Here is a 24,967-nt window from a genome sequence, read left to right on the forward strand (position 1 = left end):
GGCCAATTGCCAATCCTCCTCATCCCTGAGTGCCAGGCTTGGCTGGAGGAAAGACAGCTGTCAACCCAAGCCCCTGAGATCCATGTTGCCCCCTAGTCTGTGGCATATGGACATTGTGATGAATCTGGAGGGAAACAAAATGGTGGCAAAGAGTGAATGGAGGACACTTCCCAAGCCTCCTATAATGGTCGCTGCTTGACAGGAATGTCTCCCTGCAAGCCCTAAGTGTGCTCGGGGACTCTGGAGTCACAGAAGTCAGCTAATAATGAGGGGCCAGTCAGATAACTAGGGATGGACAATGTCCAGATGGCTGAAAGGGGATCTGTAAATCTAGCATAGATCTTTTAGCAGCTTTGCATGGCTTCTATCTGCCCTGAATTTTGTGCAGGCCATGGTGTGTGTGTGGGGAGGGGTGGAATATCCCATGCCCAAACTGGATCTACCGAGTTCCCTTTGTGATGTGTGCCACTGCCGGGTCTCGGAAAGTGCAAAAACAATCAGTATTCCTTGCGTGTGTCAGAGATTCCAAAGCCAGCACCTAGTCTGACCACCTGCACATCATAGGCCAGAGAACTGCCCTGAAATAATTCTCAGGGCAGATCTTTGAGAGAAATAGCCAATCTCCATTTAACAATTCCCAGTGATGGAGAATCCACCACCACCCTTGGGAAAATGTGCCAAAAATTTACATCTTACTTATTTCCAGCCTCAACTTCCAGCCATTGGATTGTGTTAGACATTTCTCTGCTCAGTCGAAGAGTCCAGTATAAATACTGGTTCCCCATGTAGGCATGTATAGACTGTGATCAAGTCACCCCTTAACCAAAGCAGTGTCACAAACTGAGGCTTGAAAGTTATGTCAGATGAATCATCGAAATGTACGGCTGGAAGGGGCCTCAAAGGGTCACTGTGTCCAGCCCTCCGGCGCTGTTGCAAGACCAAGTCAACCTAGACCATCCCTGAGAGGTGTTTGTCCAAAACCTCCAGTGAAGGGGATTTCACAACCTTCCTTGGTCACCTGTTCCAATGCTGAACGATTCTTAGAGAGGTAGGGTGTGAATATAAAGCACGAGAGCTGTTCCAGTTAATTGCAGAGTCTACAGGCGTCTACACAGGGAACTAAATTTTGATAACAGGGATCTTTAGCCCAGCAGACAAAGGCTGAAAGTTAAAGCTAGATACTTTCAAACTGGAAAGAAGGCACTCATTTTTAACAGCAAAGGGAATTACCATTGGAGCCGTTTACCAAGAGATGTGGGGGATTTTCCATCACTGGCAATTTTTCAGTCAAGATCTGTTCTGCTTCAATGTGGAGTTAATTCAGGGCAGGGCTCTGGCCTGTGTTATGCAGGAGGTCAGGCTGGATGATCACAGTGTTCTGGGACTCTACGAGTCTAGTGTTGCTCTGTATAGACAAGGCCCCAGACTGTGACAAGGGAGAGATGAGGGCAGATTAAGACACTTTTCTATGCCAATGGCCCTAATACAAGAGAGTGTGAGGAAAGAGGTTTCCTCAGGTTCATCAGGAATCCCAAAAGGTGTCATCTCCTCCAAGAGCGACAAGGGGAATATGGACCTGTGCTGAAAGACTGAGAGAGACCAGGATTGAGAAGGGGCAGGAGTGGCAGAAACACAGGGGGTCAAAGGCCCCAGATACAAGGTGTGACTGTATGTGGGTGGGTCATGCCCACCCCAATGGCTCTGGCTTTCTCTCACTGCTTTGGTAGCACTGATCTAGCTCTCTTGGTCCCCCCAGCTTCCTCCTGAGGTTGTGGGAGCTGGCTGGCTTGGTCCGCAAGGAGGGGTTATGCAGAGAATCCACCTCACAGGCACGGCTAGCGCAGCAGAGGCCCAGAGAACATTAATCTTGCTGTGGGTCACACCTCGTCCAGCCCTCGCCACAGCTCACACCTTCCACGCACTTCCTCCCCACGCACAGTTAACCCAGGCAGCATTCCCTGTCCCACTGACACACCTAGGGCAGAAAGCGTGTGAGGAGAGATGGAGCCCATTATTCCCCGCCCCCCTGAGCCAGCCATTCCCCCACCCTGGGGCTGGATCGGAGCAGGTGCCCCCATAAGGGAAATGCCCCGTGTTGTATGTGCCTCATCCCCTTGAGCCAGTCAGTCCTGTTCTGGCACAGATGTCCAATGCATCACCCACACTCACTGTGTCCTTAGCTTTACACTCCCGGCACTGGCTGGCAAAGAGGGATGAGAAGCAGAACTGGGCCGTCCAGCAACCATGGTCACTCAGGCAGCCCTGGGGAGAATGGAGCATTTCAGCAGCAGCTGCGAGAGGGACTCCACGCCCTCCCTAATACAGACACCCTGGTAATTACATCATCCCACGGACCGTGCCTGAACGAAGGGAGGCAGGGCAACTGGGGAGATCCTGTCAGCATGGTCCCGTGCCCCAACAGGATTGCTCCCCATTTCTCACTTCTGTTAGAACACCAACCATCTCATCAAAAAGAGCTCACGCATCCCTGGATGAACAAACCAGGGAGTAGTGGTCAGAAGCCGGGAGGTGATTTTACCTCTGTATTCAATGGTGGTGTGACAACACTGGCATCCTGGAGCCAGTCCTGGTGCCCATATTTTAAAAACAATGCTGAAAAACTAGAAAGGGTGGAGAGAAGAGCCACAAAAATGATATGAGGGCTGGAAAATTGTGTTACAGTGAGAGATTTAAGGAGCTTGATATGTTCAGCTCATCAAAACGAAGATCAAGAGGTGATTTGACTATGGTCGATAGGAAGGAAATCCTGGGTATGGAAGGGGTCTTTGGTTTAGCAGAGACAGGCAGAACAAGAACCAGCGACTAGCAGTTAAAACTAGATAAATTCCAATTTGTCCAGTAAGGCCCACACGTCTACCAGTGCGGGTGATTCAGCCTTGGAACAAACTGCTCCCAGGGAAGTGGTGGAGTTTCCACTGTTGGCTGTTTTCCGATTCACACTTGCTGCCTTTCTGGAGGCAATATGTCAGCCAAACACAAGTTGTGAGCTCAGAGCAGGAGTAAGGGTGAAATTCTCTGGCCTGTGCTCTGCAGGAGGCCACTCGATGATCTAATGGCTCCTGATCTTAGAATCTAGGAATCTGCGACCCTAATGATTCGCCTTTGATCACGAAGGAGGTGTCAGAACATCTGGAGAGGAGGAAAGGGGTAGCAGCCACAATACTGGCCTGGCACTCCGCAGAGCTGGACTCACTTCCCAGATCTGCTACAAACTCCCTGGGTGGCCTTGGGCGTGTCTCTTCATCATACTGCACTTGCAATTTTACCTAAGACTGGGATGGTGTTCCTATCACGTGAACTGGTGTGTCTGGGTAGCATCTGGCACAATGGGGGCCCTGCTCTCGCTTGGGAGGGGGTGCCTGTGCAGTACCTGGCCCAGCAGGGGGCCCCAAACTCCGTGGGGGGGCATACACCTCATAAAAATTATTTTGCATCTGGTACCACAGGGAATGTTCTTCAGAGTTGAGCAAAACTCAAGTGACCGGGGATTATCTGAGAAGCTGGTACCGACTGCAGAGCATTCACACAAGTTCAGCTGATCCAGTGGAGACCTGTTCCCTGTAGCAGCTCCCTCGTCTCCATCACTGAGATGCCACATGCTAAGCTACCCAATCCTGCTGCCACTTGGGTGAAGAATTCTGTCTGCCACAGGTGTCTGAGCACTGAAGGAAACCTGCCTTGTGTTTAAATAACCTGAAATTCCCCCCACTCCCAACACCCCTTCCTGCAGTGGCTCCAAAACTCAGTGTGGGTGCAGGGATCTAGCCCCATTGACTCCAACGGAGCGATGGCTGATAGACACCAGCTGGGGATACATCCCACTGAGTTTCCTTCTGATCATCTCCTCCTAAAAAGAATCTAGTACAAACAGGCCAGGTCTACACTAGGAGCATTTTACTGGTATGCTACGCCAGCTGCAGCTACACTGGCAAAGCCGGCCTTTTACCAGTGTAGCTTATTCCACCCCTACCGAGTGAAACCAGTGCAATTTTGCCAGCCTAACTGTGTCTACACTAGGAGTTCTGCTGGCACAGCTACACCAGTCAGGGATCACCCTTCTTCATACCTCCCACTGGCAGAGGCTGTCATGTTGACACACCCTTATAAGAGGGTTCGAAGACGGGTGATAACTACGAGGGGACTGGGAAATCTCTGAGAGACGAACATGTGGGAAGCCGATAGAGGCTACAGCCAGCAACAAATGGGATGGAGAAGGTAGATCAGTAACTTTGATCCCGCATGAGACCCCGAAACACCCTTCAAACTTGCCAGGGTCCCTGTGTGGAAGACTGGTGTCCCTGGCTAAGCCAGGCTTGCATAGAAGCTGTCGAATGGTTAGCTCTGTTTTCTCTGGAATGCTTTTGTTCTGCGTAAGTAATACTTTGCTTTAGGAAGCTGGCATTCACTGGCATCGCTGGTGCCAAGCTAATGTCAGATCCACTGAGAATCAGTCTGAACCCCGCTGTGACCGGAGAGTATCACAGGTGCCTCCCCCAAGAACGGGGACGGCTAGGGGCTGAGACCAGAGTGGGATGCCGTAAGGATTAGAGGTGCAGTCGCCTGCCTTATGATCCTGAATCGCAGGGACCTTCAGCTAAGCTGAACAGGGCGAACTGAAAACTGAGTGGAGAAAATCCACCATGAGGCTGCGGAACTCATTGCCACTGACTCATTCTTGAGGCCAACTGCTGAGTGGACTGGCCAGTGAAAGCAGTTTGGGGCACTGGGGTCCTGGACAGATCTAGTGGGGTGATGCCTACATAAAAGCAGCTGAGTTTAGAATTTAATTTCTCCAATTTACCCCCTGCCAGAGAGAGAACTTTTATTGCAAGAAAAACTAAGGAGCAGGACTTTCTACACAGATCCGCCAGCATCTTCTCCATCGCCTGCCCAAGTCTCTCTCTTTTTGCTACAGCTTCCTGAAGAAGAAGAAAAAATGGGGCCTCCGTGCTACAGCTTTGTACTGGGCCCGAGTAATGGGGGGAGCTTTCTTCAGAGGGTGGGGGGCTTCCATCAGCCCATCCCGGATCGCTAGCAGCCTGTGCTTCCTGTCGCTAAGGGATGCACCGTCTGGCCGGCTGGTGTCAGAGGCTTTCCCGGGCCTGGTTCTGCGCTGTAAGTGGATGATGAGGAAGGCCAGCCCGGGGCGGGGGATCGGCAGGACGTGTCTCCCTAGGACAGGCTCTGCTTCTGCCCCACCGCCTGCTCCTTCCTCGCTAGATTCTGCCTGGCTTCCCTGGAAGAGACACAGGTAAATGGGGAACATGGGACACTGTACCTGGCCCTGGACTGGTGAGGAGATGCCCCTAGGAGGAGAAGGATGGGAGGTTAGAGCAGCAGGGGCTGGGAGCCAGGACTCCTGAGTTCCTTCCCCGGCTCTGGGAGGGGATAGGGTCTAGTGGGTTAGAACAAGGGGGGGGGGGGAATCTGGGAACAAGGACTCCTGGGTTGTATCCCGGCTCTGGGAAGAGAGTGAAGTCTAGAGCGGGGCTGGGAGCCAGGACTCCTGGGTTCTGTTTCCAATTGTGTCCCTGCCTCTCTAGGTGCCCTATGGCATGTGCAGGCCTGTCCTCGCTCTGTGCCTCAGTTTCCCCTCCCATAATACAAGGCAGTTGGTGATCCTGACTCTGCCTGTTACTAATGGATGAGTGATGACAGCGATGGTGAGCTGGGGCCCTCAAGCTCCTACGGCGAGGTTAATATTCAGGAGCGTAGCCATTGGGCTCAGCGTCAGACTCCTTTGGTCTGTAACACTGTCCCCTGGCCTGGAACCTGGTTCTGAAGGTCTGGCAGGCGGGGACAGGGGAGACCAAGAGGTCGGGTGGGGGAAGAGGGTTGATAAGTTTCTGCCACTGACTCTTCATGCCCCGACCCCCGTGCTTGTTGGGAGATACAGGCGGCAGGTGCTCTGCACGCAGCCTCACAACAGAGCATCACAAGTCTGCAGGCACCAGGGAATCAGGAGACAGGATGTTAAAAGGAGCCAGCCAGAGAAGGAGGAGGGTCCATGTTGGGGCGGGGGGGTTGTGTATAGTAGTGACAGAGCTGGAGAGAACCCGGGAGTCCTGGCTGCCAGCCCCTCCTGCTCTAACTACTAGACCCCACTCCCCTCCCAGAGCTGGGGAGAGAACCCAGGAGTCCTGGCTCTCAGCTCCCAGCTCTAATGACTAGACCCCACTCCCCTCCCAGAGCCAGAGCAGAACCCAGGGGTCCCTTGCACTCTGTCTTGCGAGCGTCTTCCCAGGAATCCCTAGAGGTGAAATCCCGCTGCCGACCCCCAGCGGAGGTCACTTGGCACATGTCAGCCCCGGCAGTGGCTCTGACCTAGAGCGCATATGCAGGGTCCCCACCCCCAGCCCCCCACATCCATCCCCAGCTGGCTCTGGGCACCAGTTGTGCCCTTGTGTGTCTGCCTGTCCCAGCCCCTCTGCACTCACCCTCCATCTCTCCGCCAGGCCCCGCTCCCCTTGCTCGATGGAGGTCACCGTCCTGTCGGAGAACAGCATTGCGCCCGTCTCATTGTCCGTCACCTGCACGGGACCAGGAGCGACTCAGCCCAAGGACGGGTGCTGGGGAAGGTACTCGGGTCTGAGCAGGGAACAGCCACGGCGCAGGGTGCTCCAGCTATGGCCCCGATGGGCACTGGGGAGAACATTACTTCCTCCCACATACACTAGCCAGGGAGCTGGGATCAAGGGGAGTTTGTTCTAGGTGAAGATCTACATGGCGATTTCAGGTCCCCTCTTGATCCGAGTGTCCCTGGGGGAGCCCTGGCAGGTGGGGGGCACTGCTGCACCCTGCTCATCTTGTTGATCTCGCGGTGGCTGTACACTGTGGCGTTCCCCACCCTGCGCTGCTCCTTCTCCTCGGTGTGGTAGTTGGGGGGGAGCTTGTGGAAATCAATGGGGGCCTCAAAGCGCCCCTCCTCCTTCCCCAACACCGCCTGCAACAACCCACATCGACTGAGTCTTGGCAGTTGCAGTCCATCCCCCCTGCCCCAGTTCCCAGCCCCCGGCTCTAACCACTAGACCCCACTTCCATCCTAGAGCCAGGCACAGCAGGAATTAGGAAGCGCACCCAGAGACTCACACAAAACCCCTCAGAGATATCGAAGTCTGAGTGCACGAACACAGTCAGACAGACAGACACGGCCCAACTCCTGCTCCCCGACCCAGCAGAAATGGGGGGGGCGATAGCTGTGGATGGGACGGAGATAGAGACATGGCGTGTGCATGGAGATACACTCAAACGTAGGTGGGGGATGAGGCTAGATGGGGCTGGGGCAGAAGGTAGGTGGGGGGCTGGGGCTGGAGGGAGAGGGGGCTGGGGAGCAGTAGAGGGGACAGCTGAGGCTGTTGGGGAGAGGTGGGGGGTCCCTGGTGGTGCCAGGGGATGGGGCAGGGTGGGAGTCCCTGGGGCTGCAGGGAGGAGTGGTGGGGATGGCTGAGGGTGTCTGGGGAGGGGTGGGGGGTGCCTGGAGCTGTCTGGGGATGTGGGTGCCCGGGGAGGGATAGAGGGGCAGGTGGGGTGCCTGTGGGTGGGGATGGAGATGTCTCGGGATCCCTGGGGGTGCCAGGGGATGGGGTGGCTGAGGGTCGCTGGGGGATGGGGATAGCTGGGGGCCCCTGGGCACCCCAAGGAAGGGTGGGTGGTTCCTGGGGGTGGGGGTCGCTCAGTCTCACCTGGCTGCCCCCCAGCAGGTGCTGGAAGTGGCCCAGCAGGCGACGGGCAGCAGGCGGCAGGAGGGAGCCTCCAGCCCCGGCCAGCAGCGCGCCCAGGGTGCAGAGCAGCAGCCACCGCGCCCACATCGCGCCCGTCCCGTCCAGTGGCGTCTGAGCAGGTCTGAAGGGGGACAGAGCAGGTAGGTGGGGGGGCGCCGCTCCACCCCGGCCCCCTTCCCTCTGTCCCCCCAACCCCCTCCTCCATCCGTCCCTTCACAACCCATCCCTCCCTCTGTCCCCCTACATCATCCCTCCTTCCTCTGTCCCTCCCTTCCCCACACCCCTTCCTCTGTCCCCTTCCCCCCACAACCCATTCCTCCCTCCGTCAGTCCCCCACACCCCATCCCTCCTTCCTCTATCCCTCCGTCTATCCCTCCCTTCCCCACATCCCTTCCTCTGTCCCCCTCCCCCCACAACCCATCCCTCCTTCCCTCCCCCACACCTCTCTCTTCCTCCATTTCTACATCCCCAGAGACCTGCACCCGCCTCCAACCCCCAGCCACCCTTCTCACTCCCCTCCCTCCCTCCATCTAGCCACCCCACATCCATCCACACCCCCATACACCTTTTGCTCCCTGCAACTGCCCCTTGGGTGTTCCTCTCCCCTTGCATCGACCTCTATCCTTTTCTCCCCATGTAGTTGCCCCCATCTTTAAACAACCCTCCCCCCATAATTACCCCAGCTTATTCCCCCTTCTGACCAACACTGCCCCAATCTCTGTGCCCCCATGAAATCCTGCCCCATAACACTGTGACCCCAGCAACCTCCTGATCTCCCTTCCCTCCCCCCAAAAATATCCCACTCCTTCAGTCCTCCCAGAACCCCCCAACCCACCCGCCTTTCCCCATCCAGACCTTCCCTCCACTGCCCCAGTGTCCCACCCCCAGCACCGACCTGCCACCTCGTCAGGACCTGTACTGGCCCATTTCACCCAGGGTGCTGATTCGAACGGGGTTCTGATTCCAGAACTGGCCACTGGCCAGCGGGGGACCCTGGGCGCCAGGGCCAGCATGGAGGGGCCCTGTCACAGGGTGCCCCACGATGCCTGGGCACTTGCCAAGAGACACCCACGGCTTCCCCCCTCTGTGTCAGCAGCTGGGCAGGGTGGTGGCTCAGGCAGCACGGTGAAGCCGTGCGTAAAACACCCAGCTCCGCTGCAGACTTCCTCGGTTCCTCAGTTTCCCCATCTGTAGAGTGGTGGGGACGGCCCTGCCCTGCCTCACGGGGCTTGGGGGGAAAATGGTTTATATTTTAGAACTTTGACAGATAACGAGCTAGAGTTACGATGAATAATTGGGCCCTATCAATTTCACAACTGTGAAAAACGTGTCACAGACCGTGAAATAAGCCCTTCACTGGGAAATCTGATCTCCTGCTAGGCCAGGCGGGGCCAGAGAGGGACAGGACTCGGCTTTCCCTGCACAGCCGCTCTCGATGGGGAGATCAGTCCCACCTCCAGAGGCAGCGCAGAAAGGGGGGTGATACACCCCCACTTCTGGGCTGGAGCAGTCCTAGTGCTAGGCTCAGGGTTTTTTCAACCCTCTCGGCTCCTGCTGGGGTAAGGCACCCGCTTCTTCAGTGGGCCCCAAAATTGGCTGAGGTCCCAGGGCATTAATCCATCACTGGCTGGGGGGATCAGACTCATCTCCCCACTCCGGGAGCCTCCCCTGGCTGCAGGAAACTCCGTGACCTACCTCCAAAAGCAGCACAGAAGTGAGGGTGGCAACCCCACGATCCCCTACAACAGTTTGTGACCCCCCCAATCCTTTTTTGGTTCATGCCCCCCAGGGTTACAACCCCCTGAAATTTCAGAGGTAAACAGCTGAAATTGTGAAATTGACCAATTTTAAAACCCTCTGGCCGTGCAATTGACCAAACTGGACCAGGAATTTGGTAGGGCCTTAAGAATGAGGCAGTTATTTATCAGTATTGATGTCAAGGCCCAGCGCTGCAGGGGAGTTTGGAGAAATCGGTAAATGCCTGCGGCCGGCGTCACCAGCACCCCATGTGCAACAGGAACGGCCCGACACCGACCTCTCCTGCCTTCGCCAGCCGCGTGGCCCGGGCTGGAAATCATGCAGGAAGGATTTTCCTCGGGGGGTTGCATCTGCCTCAAAACTGACATTTGCCGCCAACAACCGATGAGAATCTAGCCCTGGCCAGGCAAAATCCACCCAGAGAGCGACGTCGCAGCCACACTGGCAGGAGCCAGCGCTGGTCAGGCCGGCATGCGCCTGCTTATACGGGGACCCCTCACGCGGCGCTGGGATGTGGCCCCTCTGGGGTGGGGCACAAAGCTGGTTTTATGGGGCCCCCTCCCCTGGCACTGGGACATGGCTTCTCTGGGGTGGGGCAGGGGACTGGTCCTATAGGGTCCCCTCCCCTGGTGCTGGGGCATGGCCCCTCTGGGGTGAGGTGCAGAGGCTGCTTATATGGGGACCCCTCACCTGGCACTGGGATGCAGCCCCTCTGGGGTGGGGTGCGGGGGCTGGTTATTTGGGGACCCACTGCCCCCCAGCCTGTCTTACTGGAAAACCCGGGAGGTTGGCGGGTACAAAACCGCCCACTTCTAAAGGCCCCTCCCCCAGCCTAGTGAGAGGGACCAAATGAGTTCAGGGGACAACACATGAGAAAACAAGGGCGTGAGGTGAAGGTCCTAGGTCAGAACGTGGGTACCGGCCGGGGACACCGAGTGGAGAACCCAGGACAGCGCCCAGTGGAAATCTGCCCGGATGCGCGAGACGAGGGAGGAATGGAAATAGGCCCCACAGTCGCAGAGTCCCCCTCGTCCAGCATCCTCCCGGTAGCGTAGATGGAGAGTTTGGTGGGAAGGTCTCGCAAATTTGTGGGGCCACAGATGGGGTGTGCAAAAAGGAACAGGGTGCGGGGAAAAGCGCAGCCAGAACCTCAACACGAGGTTCTGGAGGAGCCAGAATAGGGGCATGTGCCAGGTTCTCCCTCACGCCACAAAAGGGGCCTCGGGTGTGAACCGCGCCCGGTACATGCCCGGCCACCTGCCCACGTAGGGAGCAATGAGCATTTAGCCTTGGGGGGCCTGCAATACCAAATAGCCCCACTGGGGGTACCATTTACAATAGGGTCCCCAACACTGGGGGGTGGGAGGGGGGACTTGGTCAGGGAGACGGGAGGGGACATGCCCTCCTGGTTAATTTTCTCCCAGCATCTGTTGCAAATAACAAAACTGACCAATTTTTCAGGGCTGGAACCCCAAATTTTTATTTTATTTACAAAGTGGATTTTACAAAAGTTGTGAATTCCTGGGGAGGGGGGAACCGGGGGTCCCACCCCCGTGGAGAACACATTCAATGGCACACAGACATATTCACACATCCCAACCTCCTGCCCCTCCCTCCCCCCCAAGGTACCACAGGACTTCTTCTCCCCACCCCCACCACCAGCCTGCCCTCCCTACTGCAGCAAACCCCACTAATAGATACCCAAAGACAGAATGTTATAGCTGCCCCATCCCTATGGCACTGCCCCAAAGGGTGAGCACAGCTCAGGCCGGGACAGGGTGGGGGAATGGACCAGGGGCTCTGCCCCCAGCCAAGAACACTCAGGAACAGACAGACAGAGACAGAAAGCTGCTTCAGCCCATGCTGGATGGTCCCAGTTGGGGGGCGGTGACTCCTGCCCATCTGCTCCCCCTCCACCCCCTGGGGTGGGAGGGGCTTCCTAGGAGTATCGGGTCAGCTTGTCGTAGTTCTGGCCCATGTTTCTAAACAGAAACATCGATAACATCATGAGACAGAGCTGGGGGGAGAGAGAGAGAGAGAGTTACTGGAGGGATCCCACTGCTAACACCAACCATCCCACCACTCCCATCAAGCTGGGGTAGGGCAAGAGAGTTACTGAAGGGATCCCACTACTCACACCAACCACCCTCTGACAAGCTGGTGTCAGGGGGAGGGAGAGTCCCACCAATGAGCTGGGGGGGCAGGACAGTTAATGGAGGGATCCCATTTCCCCCACATTACCGATCACCCACAGAACTGTGAGAGGAGAGGAGAGATCCCACTTCTCCCACCAAACCATCCCAAGCACAGCCCACCCCCTCCACCCCAGTGGCTCTGTGTGAGTGGGGTCAGGGCCCCCCCAACAATGTAGCCACACACCCCTGAAATCAATGCTGTGATGGATGGAGTCTGATAGCATGTGATGGGGGATGGGAAGAAGTTGGGGGTGATGGGGGTAGATGATCGGGGGCGGAGTCAGCACCTGAGTCATTCAGGAGTCAATCCCCTCAATCCCACAGGTGTGTTGAGTACCTGAAATCCGTCTGTCCCCGCCCACCCCACCCCGCTCCCTGCAGCCCAGCGCCCCCTAGTTCCACCCTGGGGTTTTGGGGCCAGCCCTGCCCCAGGGGAGAGCGCCCCCCTGGAATAACCACTGCTCCTAACTCCCTCATTCTTTCCACAGATACTTTATTATTAGGGGATGCTGGGGGGGTCTCCTGTCTAGGGTGCCCCCCCATGGGGCTCTCAGGCTATGCGCTGCCGACCCCCCCAGCAATGGGCCAAGCCCCTGGGCTGGGCGCTGCCTGGGAACCGCTGCGTCTCCTGCTCTGGCGCCTGGGGGGCGCCGAACGATTCCTCTCGGAGCAGGGAGCACACCATGGACATGGCATGGATCTGGGGGGAGGAGACGGGGCTGAGGGGGGGGATCTGAGCTACCCCCCCAGGTTCCCTCCTCCCTACCCCCACCCCCAGGGTAAGTTACCTTGCCAGTACTCCTGATACATGGGGCTGGTGCGGCAGGAGGGAAAGGGTTAACGGGGTCAGTGTGGGGCACAGACATGGCAGGGGGGCGGGGGGACAGCACGGGGAGGGGATGGTCTGGGACACCCTCAGACACGTGTTAGCACCTGTGAACCATGTGTGGGTGCAGTAACACAGGTGTGTAGGGACACAGAGAGGGACATGCATGGTCCACGCAACGACACATGTGGAAACATGTGCACAAGCCCCTCATATGCACTGACACATGCAGAAACGTGCACAAGCCCCTCACATGCACTGACACGTGAAAGCATGTGCACAAACACCTCACACACACACATACCAACACACGGAAACGTGCACAAGCCCCTCACACACACGCACCAACCCATGGAGGAAACACATGCACAAGCCAGTCACATGCACTGACACACACGGAAACACGTGCACAAGCCCTCACACACATGCACCGACACACATTCACAACCCCCAGCTGCAGGAACATGTTTGGGAACAGGCGCGCACTGACACACGAAGACACAGAAAGGGCAGGAACACAGGCCCCAAGACGCACACAGAATGACACACGCATGTGCAAACATGCACGAGCCACACGTGCACACTGGCACCACCTGCTGGGGAAGGTCAGGATTTCCTGGGAGCCACTGGTGAGTCTCCTGCACTCCAGGGTGCCAGCCAGCACCAGGCACAGCAGCTGCAGGAACTGGGTGTGTGTGTGGGGGAAACTGAGTCACAAGGAGGGGGCGATCCCACATCCCCAACCCAGCACCCCCTGGTGCTGACGCCTCAACCCTGGGGGTGGCCCCTGTTCTCCAGCCCCCCCTTGCCCGCCCATTACCTCCATCAGGGCAATGCCCAGGCAGACGCCCACGATGCTGATGATGTTATTGGCCAGCCAGCCCTGGACACTGTTCACGCAGCCCTGATTGGATGACAGCAGGGAGAGGGGGTGGGGTCAGAACACTGGCACCAACTATAAAATCCTCTCCCACCACTGCCAGCTGTGAGCTTCCTCCACAGCAGTGCCCCCGGCTGGGGACTCCAGCGCTGCGAGCTTCCTCACAGCAGTGCCCCAGGCAGCACTCACCTGCCTGTAGACCGGCCACTCCCCATAAGCGACGCAGAACCCGGTGGCTCCCTGCATGGCTGGGGCCTCAGTGATGTTGGTGCCGCGCTCACCAGGGCTGGAGCTGTTGTGACAGGAGCAGGGGTACAGTTTGCGGGAGGAATTGTCCACGATGGGGTTCTGGTGCCAGTCCAGGTACGAGTTCCAGCCGCAGCACTGGAGCTGCCGGGGGGGGACAGTGGGAGGGCATGTATGAGCCAGGTGCCTTGTGCCAACGAGCAGAGGCACCAGGGGGAAAGCGGGGGTGCACAGGGGTTTCCAGCAGGGAGAATAAAAATCTTTTTTTTTTAAATTAAAAAAATTCAAATTTTTATTTAAATTGGATTTTTTTATAAAATGCTTTTTGAGGAACAAACCTGTCTGCAGATCGTTTTACTTAGGATACATTATAGCGCAAAGATACCGCGTCATGGCCTAAGGGTTATACATTCAAATTCTATAGTGAGAGACAAAATAGTCATGTCACGTTGTAACTGAGTTCCGACAGTTCATGGATTAGGGCCCCAATCGTATGGGGCTCCAGGGGCTTCTGTACCGATTACTGAGGTGAATCTTTCTAGCTACCCAGCGGGACTCAGTGCTCAGTCTAGACGACACCATCGGAGACGCTGCGTTTTGCAGTTCTCAGACTGTGGATTCCTGTCTCCAGGGGTAACATGCTTGTTAACAGCAAAAATGTTTTTAAATAAATAAATATTAGAGAGAGGTGAGAAATAACAGACCTCAACTCTCTGTCCCTCTGCAGATTTGTGTCCGCAGAGTCAATCCCTGACCTCTCTCTGAAAGTGCAAAATTTCAAAAAGTTGACTGAACAGAAGATTGTTGGGGGCGGACTAGATCTGGACAGGAGGAGTCTGGAGGTAAATGGGAGAAATGAGGGACATATGCTTGGTTTGTTAAAATATTCTCGGTTTGCTGTTGAAGAAAAAATCCAGAACACTTAATGTTGTTGTTTTAGTTAAATAAAACAACCGAATTGTCTGTCTGGTGACGTTCTCCTTCTAATACAGCCTGGCACAAAAATCCTCCCAATATTAATGATTAACCTGTTGAACTGGCGATAGTTTCACCTCCCAGAGACTTCACAAATATCTGCTTCAGTTACCTTTGGTGAATGAACTAACTGAACAATCCTTCATTTTCTGCTATAGCTAAAACTCAGCTGAAAAGTTTTCAGAATTAATCCCTGTTTAAAAATGTCTAGTGTGCACTTCTAAAATGAAGCCTACGTCTATCGCGGAGTTGTGAAGAATACGTATTAACAGCCAAGAATGCACGTTATGTAGAAAACTGTGGTTAAATCGAGTCTAACTAGTGATTTACATCCATTTGATTTAACTCAAATCCACCCTGGTTTCCAGGGACCCCCAGGGCCTGATGTCTACATAGCTGGGCACCAAGGGGCAGCCTGTGCGGTCTCTCGAGGTGGCAGCAGGGGCCAGACTTAAGCGGGAATAGTTGGTAACGATTTTGTGCGGCTTAGGCGTGCCTCAGTTTTCCCCCATACATGCATTGCCACCCTGCGGGGGAGAAAGGGTTAACACCACCCATAGCCTAAAGAAAACCCTGGAGTCATCAGTTTATGGATAAACCAATCCAGTGTTCTCCCTTCAGCCCTGTTGTTTCTCCACAAACCCCCTACCAAACCCGGCGTCAGTTCCACGGGGCCACCTTCTCCTGACTGACCGTGCTGGGGGCTCTGCCTGTCTCCAGCGCTCAGGCCCCTGAGCTTCCACCATCACCTGGGTCAGCCTCATGGAGTGGGGAGATCCCTGCCTCCCTCCCTCGGGCGTTAGCCTTTACCACGGTAACTGCTCGGCTGGTTCAACTCCTTGCACCGTTATCACTAGCACTGAGTACAGGGCGACCGGACAGCAGGTGTGAAAAATCGGGATGGGGGGGAATAGGAGCCAAGATAAGAAAAAGACCCGAACATCGGGATGGTCCCTATACAGTCAGGACGTCTGGTCACCTTAATTCACTAAATAAGTTGGGTGGGGAAGCTGGTTGCTTCTCTCTCGCTGAACTTTACTCTTTGGGGTTTTTAGCTTCCCCCATTTACTCTGCAGCACTAGGGTGACCAGACGTCCTGATTTAATAGGGACAGTCCCAATTTTTGGGTCTTTTTCTTATCTAAGCTCCTATTACCCCCCCAGCCCCGTCCCAATTTTTCACACTTGCTGTCTGGTCACCCTAGGAGCAACGCTGCTTCGACCTAAGTGAAAGACCCCTGCAGCGCCCCACATCCTGTGGGCAGGGCTGGTGCAAGGATGTCTCGCGCCCTAGGCAAAACTTCCACCTTGCGCCCTCCCCACTTCCCTTCCCTTCCCTTCAGCGCCCCCCTCCCCCGCGGCAGCTCCCCACACCCCACCTGAGCACCCCCCGCTCCCCTCCAGCACGCCGTGGCCGCTTCACCTCTCCGCCTCCCAGGCTTGCACGCCTAAGCTGATTGGCCCGCAAGCCTGGGAGCCGGGAGAAGTGAAGCAGCCACGGCGCACTCAGGAGGGGGTGGCAGGGGTGAGCTGGGCGGGGAGTTCCCCTGCATGCGCCCCCCCCTTACTTGCCTGCAGGGCCCTCCCCCGCCCCCCTCCCCCAAGCTCCCTCCGCCTAAATGCCGGCGGCGACTGGGGTGGCCGAAGATCCTGCCGCCACGGTCGCTGCCGAAGAAAATGGTGCCCCCCAAATCCTAGCGCCCCAGGCGACTACCTAGGTCACCTAAACGGTTGCATCGGCCCTGCCTGTGGGGTTTGCTCAGCCAGTGGGTTACTGCCAGCACAATTGTGACGGGAGAGTGGGGACAGGGACCTGCTGCACCTGGGACATATGATGGTGGCCGCTTGGACATGCTCCTTGACGTGTGTGTGTGTGTGTGTGTGTGCGCGCGCACGCACACACGGGTGCCGAGGTCCTGCAGGACGGCTCCTTTGGGAGGGGATTTGCAGCGGGAGGAGCAGAGCTCCATACGAAAACACACGTGACACAAGCAGCACATTGATAGAAGTACAGACCTCCCCTCCCCCGAAGAGTAACCCTAATAAATAAGCGCACCCCAAAGTAACAGGCAAAATGGTAACACCCCAGTGCCAGCCCGTGGGATCCGGCCACGCCGCCGGTCGCCATGGAGAAAGATGGGGTCTCTGGTGCCAAGGGGCCGGCCCCTCGGCGTGTGGGTCCCTGGGGGCCACCCTGCTAGCGTGGTCTGGCTGGAGGCTGGTGTCTCGTGGCCGGGTCAATCCCAGACCGGAGCAGGAGGGACGAGGCTCTGCCAGGGAGCCGGCCCCCAGCTCCTCCCTTCGGCCAGTGGAAATTGATCCGACTGAGGTCCCGGCTAACGGCTCTGAGAGGAGCAATCGGGGGGGGACGGTCAGTCGGGGGGTCCCGCTTGGGAAAAGGGGCGCAGCCCCTCCTGGGGGGAGCCCAGCGACACCGGGGTTGGCTCGTGAGCCAGGCTTCACTGCCAGGAGCCGGGCAGAACTCGGGCCGGCGGTGGGGGGCTGGGCCCTGGAGGTCTCACCTGCCCCTGGATGAAGTCCCAGCTCTGGTACTTCTCGCTGGGGGGTCCTGCCAGCGGATAGGTCCGGATGGCGTCCTCCACGAACACCCCCACCTTGCCACTCAACTGGGAGGGAGAGAGGAGAGGTGACTTTCCCCCAGCCACGGCCCTGGCGCCGTGAGCTGCCCCCCGGCAGTGCCCCCGGCCGAGCCTCCCCCCGGTGCCGGGAGCTTCCCCCCGGCAGTGCCCCTGGCCGAGCCTCCCCTGGTGCCGCGATCTTCCCCCCGGCAGTGCCCCCGGCCGAGCCTCGCCCCAGTGCCGTGAGCTTCCCCCCGGCAGTGCCCCCGGCCGAGCCTCCCCCCGGTGCCACGATCTTCCCCCCAGCAGTGCCCCCGGCCGAGCCTCCCCTGGTGCCGTGATCTTCCCCCTGGCTGAGCCTCCTCCGGCGCCACGAGCTTCCCCCCGGCAGTACCCCCAGCGCCACGAGCTTCCCCCCAGTGCCGCTAGCTTCTCCCCGGCAGTGCCCCTGGCTGAACCTCCCCTGGTGCTGTGACCTTCCCCCTGGCAGTACCCCCAGCGCCACGAGCTTCCCCCCAGTGCCGCTAGCTTCTCCCCGGCAGTGCCCCTGGCTGAACCTCCCCTGGTGCTGTGACCTTCCCCCTGGCAGTACCCCCAGCGCCACGAGCTTCCCCCCAGTGCCGCTAGCTTCTCCCCGGCAGTGCCCCTGGCTGAACCTCCCCTGGTGCTGTGACCTTCCCCCTGGCAGTACCCCCAGCGCCACGAGCTTCCCCCCAGTGCCGCTAGCTTCTCCCCGGCAGTGCCCCTGGCTGAACCTCCCCTGGTGCTGTGACCTTCCCCCTGGCAGTACCCCCAGCGCCACGAGCTTCCCCCCAGTGCCGCTAGCTTCTCCCCGGCAGTGCCCCTGGCTGAACCTCCCCTGGTGCTGTGACCTTCCCCCTGGCAGTACCCCCAGCGCCACGAGCTTCCCCCCAGTGCCGCTAGCTTCCCCCCGGCAGTGCCCTCGGCTGAACCTCTCCTAGCGCTGTGACCTTCCCCCCCAACAGTGCCTCCAGCATGCCCCACTCACTGTGACACGCTGCGTGTACAGCAGGACTCCAATGGTGATCTGGGCAGCGAAGAGGAGAAAGAGGAAACCGAAATACTGGGGGTGGGGGGGAGAAAGGGGGTCAGTGAATCTTCTTGGCCTGAGGGCCCCCCCTGCTCCCCCTCCCACCTCACCACCCACAGACAGACCAACAGACACTGACACTCCAGAACTGATGGGGGTCACCCCCAGCTCTGCCCCCCACTGGACACATACCTGCCCCCCCCCAGGGAGATCAACATTCCCCATCCTCCCAGGGCCCCTCCCACCAAACAGCTGCAGCACTTCTGCTTTCCTCCTTTTCCTTTTGCACTCTTCCTCCCCCCCAGCAGCCCGGGCCGGGCACCATCCGCAAGGCAGGGGGCAGAGCCTGGCAGGATATAGCTGGTGGGGGGGGGGGGGGTCATGTGGTGCCAGCTGAGATGGGAAATTGCACCAGGCCCTGAGCTCATGAGAGAGGGAGAAACTTCCCACATCAACCCCCCGGTGACCCCAGGCTCCCAGCCCCCTGCTCTAACACCAGACCCCACTCCCCTCCCATAGCCGGGTGAACCCAGGAGTCCGGGCTCTCCCATGTACTTACAAATCCCAGCATACACTTGATCTCCTTGAGGGAACCCAGGCATCCGAGGAAACCCATCAGCATGGTGATGATGCCAACTCCCGACAAGATGTAGGACCAGACCTTCAGGGCGTACAGGGAGGACCCTGGAAGGGGCATGGGCAGAGCTCAGAGCAGGGCTGGGCTGGCGAGGGGCGGCATGTCGGGACTGAGGGGCACCGTGGGGGGCTGTGGGCCGCGCGTGAGGGGCACTGTGGGGGGGGGCACTTACCCAGAATGGCAGCGAAGCTTTGCTGGTCGATTAGGATCCAGAGGCCGAAGCTGAGGATGATGCCACCCAGGACCTGCAGGGGAGGGGGGAAGGGGGAATTACACTGGAGTGGGTGGGGTTCACCCTGGCACAGGCCCCCCCAGCCTGGGGCACAAAGGCAAATGGGCTAGTTGGTGGTTGCAGCAAGCCACAGACGTCTCCCCCGAATGGCCCCAGCTGCAGCCGCCCCCCCCCTTAGTGCCAGTCCCATCTAGGGAGGGGCAGGTGAGAACAACACCCCCCCCAGCGCCGAGCCTCCCCCCCCCACTCCCATCCACCCATCAGCCTCCCCCCCCACCCCATACTCACGAAGAAGAGGAGGTTGAAGAGGAAGAGGAAATATTTGGTGACGCTCAGACACCCGTGGGGAGACATGGCTGGACCTGTGGGGGAGGGGGCAGGAGGGGGGTTAATGCTCAGTTGGAGGGATCCCAGCCCCCCCAGACATGGACCCCAATGTATCTTGGGGCAGAGACAGCTGCTGCCTGCCCAGCCCCACGGAAACCCCAGGATTCTGGGGGTGATGTCACAATGCGGGGATGGGACACGGGGCCTTCCCCCCCAGGCAGCCCCCGGTTCCCTGGGCCCAGCCAGCTGAGGGGGGCGGGGGGGGGGGGGGTCGGGGCGCGGAACACAGGGCCCCTCCCCCGTCGCCGGGCACCTTATTCATCTCGTCTCCAGCGGCAGTCGGTGACACCATGTCCCTGCAGGTGAGGTCCCAGCTCGGCGTATGCAGCCTGTGGTACAGGCGTTGTACTGGGGGGACAACGCCGCCGGGTCCAGGGGGGCAGGGGCCCCCCCAGGGGGGGATGGACTCGCGGTTCCATCCCCAGCAGCTGGGTAGCCCTCCATGTTCCGGCGGGGGGGGCGGGGGCGGAGAGGGAGGGGAGAGGCTGGGTCAGCACCGTGCCCATGTGCGGGCAGGGGGACGGCCGGGAGAGGGGGCCGGGCTCACCTTGCCACGCAGGCCCCTGGCGGATTGCAGTGGCTCCGAAGCCAGCACGCGAAGACGACAGCTGTGGCCAGCAGTGAGGTGAGGAAGTTGATGGTTGGCCACAGCAGGCCCGTCGGCGTGACAGTCGTGTGTGCCGCGGGTGTAGCTGGAGAGGCGATGACCTGCCCGAAGCCCCCAGCCCCAGCGAGAAGAAAGACTGGTGGCTGCTGGCGCACAGGACCTGCATGTGCCCCAGAACCGCCAGCTGCGGGCCGCCAGTGTGCTGAGCCACAGTGATGGGTACCTGGAGCCCTGTGTGGGTCCGGCGCTCCCAGCCCAGTGGAGATCTGTGGGACTGTCCTGGGCACTCCATCCCCAGGGAGAGGGCAGGGGGCTCGATCCAACTGGGGACAGGGGCGTGGCGCTCATGCCGGGGGATCAGCCGGGGGGGACCTGATCTAGCCTGGGGAGGCTGCGCATGTGCCAGGGGAATCCAGCCGGAGTGCGGGAGAGAGGGAGATCAGGCCAGGATGAGGGCTGGACCGGCCGGGGACCGATTGTCCAAGGAGCCATCCCCGCCTCTCACCTGGGGGCCGTGGAACATGATGCGGATGCCGTCAGCCGCCCCGTTCAGCAGAGCCCGCACCAGGAAGCAGAGCAGCACCACGTAGGGAAAGGAGGGAGACTGAAATACAGCACCTGGGGGGGGCAGGGGCAGGATGGGGGGCTCGCACCCTTGCCCCAACAGCCCTCCCCGCTTGCCCACCCCGCTGACCTCCCACACCGGGGAGAAGCTTATGTGCCGCCCCGAAACATCTGGGCCTGATCTTCCTGCCCACCCCAGGACAGACGGGCGGGGGGGGGGTCATAAACAGATAGCTAAGGTGTTAATGTTTCTTTTCCGTAAAGGCAGTAAAATGGGACCAAAACACGCTGACAGAGGGACAACCAGGAAACCGGATTTTTCAAAGTGAGGGAGGGAACTTTCTGGTTTTGGGTTTGTTCTGCCTGTGTTTTCTCTGGCTACTGAGGGAAGGTGTTTTTTTCTCTATCTCCAAGCTTCTTACCCTTCTGTTCCCAGCGTAAGTACAAGGTTAGCAAACAATAGGCTTTTATATGTTTGTTTTGTATGACTGTGTGGAGTTTGCTGAATGTTTCATTGGATCTCTGTTGAATCAAACTGTTATTATTATTTTCTTATAAGCAATAGCCCTGATATTGTCATCTGTGATGCCAGGAGAGAGTTAGATAGAGAGGGTAGGAATAGACTCTGATCGCCATGCTTAGCGTCTGTAGGTCTCCTTCCAAGCCATTCCTGTACGCACCATATAGCATATCGTATTTTTTCCTACGACCGTCTTTCCGTCAGTCTCTCTAGAATTTTTGGTTATTTCTTCTGTATTTTCTTTCTTTTTATATAAAGTTTTTCTTTTTAAGATTGGTTGAGTTTCTCTCTGGGTAGGTTAAGGGCAGGGTGAGGGGATTTCGTTATCTTGTGTTAGATCTACGGAGCCGGTAGCTTGTTACGGGCAGCACCAGGAGTTGTGTGGGAGGTGGATGAGATAATCATCTCTGTTTCTTGTATTTGGCGGGTTTGTTCTTGTGTGCAATAAGGAGACATGCGTTCTTTGGTGTTGTGATTTAAAGAGACTTGCATCAAGCTCTCTCAGTCAGAGGGAACAGTCCTGGCGTGTTGAGAGGGAGGGGGAAGGGACGGGCGTTAGTTCCCTTGCCGTAAGACTCAGAGCTTCTGGGTCTGGGGGTTCCCAGGGGAGGGTCTTGGCAGGGGTTCAGTGTGTACCAGGCACGGTTCCCTGGTTGGTGGCAGCGAAATAAATCCAAGGCTGGTAATTAAGCTTGGGAGTTCTATGTTAAGCACCAGGATTGGGGACGCTAAGGTTCAGTTTGGGAGAAAGGTTATTCATGGGGGAGGTAATGAGAAGACCCGGTGAGCAGGTGTGGAGGTCGGGAGGGCCTCGCGAGGGCAGCTGGTGGGAAGATGGTGGGAGGGGCGGGGCTGAGCTCACCTTGCCCAGAGGACTTGATGCCCCGATGAGGGCGCCGCAGACCAGGGCCCAGGCCCCAGCATGGGCAGGCGCCCGTCCGCTGCCCCTCCGCTCGGCATCCGATCGACTCGCTCACGCCAGCGCCTCCCGAGTACCAGTAGTAGGTGGTGGGGGAGCTCGGGGCACATTCGGGTTCTGCCAAACACGAGCCCAGCCGGGTCGACTCCCCGCGGCCAGCCGGGTCGGACCAGGCAGCGCCACCCCCACCCCACCCCCCGGTTCCAGCCCAGCCAGGTCAGAACCTCCCCGCGGCCCAGCCGGGTCGGAACAGCAGCGCCATCCCCCATCCCCCCCCCCCCCGTTCCAGCCCAGCCAGGTCAGAACTCCCGCGGCCCAGCCGGGTCGGAACCAGCCAGCGCCACCCTCCCACCCCACCCCCCCGGTTCCAGGCCCAGCCGGGTCGGAACCTTCTCCCGCGGCTCCATGCCATGGTCCGGACCAGGGCAGCGCCATCCCCCCGCCCCCGGTTCACGGCCCAGCGGTCGGAACTCCCCGCGGCCCCAGCGGTCGGAACCAGGCAGCGCCACCCCCCCCGGTTTCCAGCCCAGCCAGTCGGAACCTCCGCGCCCAAGCCGGGTCGGAACCAGCAGCAACGCCACCCCTCTTCCCCCCCCCCGGTCAGACCCAGCCGTGTCAGAACCTCCCCGCGGCCCAGCCAGGTCATGAACCTCCCGCGGCCCGAGCCGGGTCGGGAACCAGCAGACCACCCCCCCCCCGGTTCCAGCCCAGCGGTCAGAACCTCCGCGGCCAGCCAGGTCGGAAACCTCCCGCGGCCAACCGGGTCGCGACCAGCAGCGCACCCCCCGCCCCCGGTTCCAGCCCAGCCGGGTTGGAACCAGGGGCAGCGCCACCCCCCGGTTCCACAGCCCAGCCGGGTCAGAACTTCCCGAGCGGCAGCCGAGGTCGGAACAGGCAGCGCCACCCCCCGTTCCACCCAGCGGCGCATTAACCGTCCCCGCGCCAGGCCAGGTCAGGAACCTCCCCGTAGTTGCGGCCCAGCCGGGTCAGAACAGGGCAGCGCCACCCCCCCCACCCCCGGTTCCAGCCCAGCCAGGTCAGAACCTCCCCGCGGCCCAGGCCGGGTCGGAACCAGGCAGCGCCACCCCCCCACCGGTCTTCCAGCCAGCCAGTCAGAACTCCCGCGGCCCAGCCGGTGTCGGAACCAGGCAGGCCACCCCCCCCCGGTTCAGCCAGGCCAGGTAGAACCTCCCCGCGGCAGTGGGTCGGAACCAGGCAGCGCCACCCCCACCCCGGTTCCAGCCCAGCCAGGTTGGAACCGGCCTGCGCCCCCTTCCCTCCCCCGCCCCACATCTGTAGCTCGGATTCAAATGGGGCCTGTGGACCAGGGACTGGAGGGGAAGTGGCGCCCCCAGTGGCAGCAGGGGCTGTAGCATCTTACTGGCTTGGCTGGGTTGGCTGGTAGGGCAGCTGGCCCCAGCGGCAGGAATGCCACGAAAGGAGTTGCTGAGGTAGAAAGCTCAGCGATGATCAACGTTTAATAGAGAAACAAATCGCAGACCTGGCACGGAGGAAGGTGAGCCCGGGGCTGGGGACCGGGGAACCCTCGCCCGGTGCCAGGAGCGCCCCTGGGGGGTTCTGTGTCAGAGCACAGGGACACCTCACCTGTGCAGGGATGGGTCACTAGGGTAGGGGACACGGGGACCCCCTCGGCCCGGCTAGATGGGCCCCTGGGGCAGGGACACGGGGACCCTCGCCCGGTGCTGGGAGACTGGTCCCCGGCACACAGTGGGAACAAGTGATTAGGGACATGGGGACCCTTTTCCCAGCACGAGCCAGGCCCCCCCAGGAGGCGGGCAGGGCAGGCAACGAGAACACCCGGAAACCCGCAGGAAATTCTCCACTGGTGACTGCGAGCTTCCCCAGCAGGCAGTGCCCCACGCACTCACACGCAGCCTGCGAAGCCGATGCAACCAGGCGGGGGCTAAGTGCTGCAGACCCCGATGCTGCACCTGGCGGATGCTCTGCCCAGCCACAGACATAAGGAGTAAGAGGGATCCCCACCACCAGGATAGGATCAGGGTAGAGCGAGGATGAAGGCTCCTGCAGGGCGGCGATGGGGGGAGGATTTTACAAGTCTGGAGGCCACCCACAGAGACCCAACTCCCCCGAGACATAGTCCTGGAGACCCAGCCCCCGGGCCCATCAACCTGTGCCATGGAGCCAGGCCATGCTCAGAGGGCCCTCCAAACCTGCTCTGCTCGCCCTGCACCCTAAGACCCCACTGGCTCCCCCACCTGCCCCACCACTTACTCCTCTTAGCCAGGCTGCGGTCCGGCTGTGGCTCTCTCCACCCTGACCCCCCCCCTGCTCTCACCCCCCAGCCGAGATCCCAGGGCACCTCCGGCTCCGGCAGTTCTGCTGCCCACCACCGGCCAGTCTCAGGCAAGGTCTGTGTGTGGGGGAGACAGTGGGGGGTGTTGGCTGGCCCCTTCCAGGTAAGTGGGTCCTGGGTGACCCGGGGGAGGCCAGAGCTGAATCCGACCCCGGCATGGCTGCCGGCTCAGCCTGGCAGACACAGTCGCCTCCCAGCGCGGCGGTGAGCACGGGCTGGGGGCAGGGCGTGGGGAAGGGGCGTCATCTGGAGGGCCTGGGCAGGTGCTGCTGTGAGGGCATGGGGCAAGACTCTGTGTGTGGGGCACTAGGGGAGTGGGGGGTTCTGGGCATTTGTGGGGGCTGTGGCAGGGTGCTGGCGTCAAGTATTGTGCCATTTGCTGGCAGGTCTAGGAGGGCATGCACAGCTGGCCACAGAGAATTGGGGGGGGGGGCGGGGGGTCGGTGTTGAGCAGGGGGCGTGTGCACGGCATGGGCCCACCTCCTAGGGAAGGGGCAACTGGAAGCACAGGGAGG

General features: G+C 59.4%; 2 protein-coding genes across 4 annotated transcripts; both read right to left on the reverse strand.

The window, feature by feature from the left end:
- Nucleotides 1-4,817: 4,817 nt before the first annotated feature.
- Nucleotides 4,818-8,955, reverse strand: DKKL1 (dickkopf like acrosomal protein 1). 2 transcript variants are annotated; one of them, XM_075070460.1, is made up of 5 exons: nucleotides 8,638-8,955; nucleotides 7,704-7,863; nucleotides 6,818-6,964; nucleotides 6,459-6,551; nucleotides 4,818-5,257 (listed from the first exon to the last, which is right to left on the reverse strand). In XM_075070460.1, exons 2-5 carry the CDS (start codon nucleotides 7,827-7,829, stop codon nucleotides 4,931-4,933), a joined length of 693 nt encoding a protein of 230 aa, XP_074926561.1. In that variant the 5' UTR covers nucleotides 7,830-7,863; nucleotides 8,638-8,955; the 3' UTR covers nucleotides 4,818-4,930. The 2 variants fall into 2 exon arrangements, with proteins under 2 accessions (XP_074926561.1, XP_074926560.1); XM_075070459.1 differs by lacking the exon at nucleotides 6,459-6,551 and having other exon boundaries at nucleotides 4,818-5,248.
- A 1,995-nt stretch (nucleotides 8,956-10,950) lies between these two features.
- CD37 (CD37 molecule) lies at nucleotides 10,951-19,570 on the reverse strand. 2 transcript variants are annotated; one of them, XM_032806457.2, is made up of 8 exons: nucleotides 19,409-19,569; nucleotides 19,061-19,133; nucleotides 18,811-18,935; nucleotides 18,210-18,284; nucleotides 17,144-17,248; nucleotides 13,591-13,791; nucleotides 13,342-13,425; nucleotides 10,951-11,517 (listed from the first exon to the last, which is right to left on the reverse strand). In XM_032806457.2, exons 1-8 carry the CDS (start codon nucleotides 19,472-19,474, stop codon nucleotides 11,440-11,442), a joined length of 807 nt encoding a protein of 268 aa, XP_032662348.1. In that variant the 5' UTR covers nucleotides 19,475-19,569; the 3' UTR covers nucleotides 10,951-11,439. The 2 variants fall into 2 exon arrangements, with proteins under 2 accessions (XP_032662348.1, XP_032662350.1); XM_032806459.2 differs by lacking the exon at nucleotides 13,591-13,791 and having other exon boundaries at nucleotides 11,152-11,517; nucleotides 19,409-19,570.
- Nucleotides 19,571-24,967: the final 5,397 nt, after the last annotated feature.

The sequence above is a fragment of the Chelonoidis abingdonii genome, chromosome 11 (genome assembly GCF_003597395.2).
Source record: "Chelonoidis abingdonii isolate Lonesome George chromosome 11, CheloAbing_2.0, whole genome shotgun sequence".
Classification (NCBI taxonomy): Eukaryota; Metazoa; Chordata; order Testudines; family Testudinidae; genus Chelonoidis; species Chelonoidis abingdonii.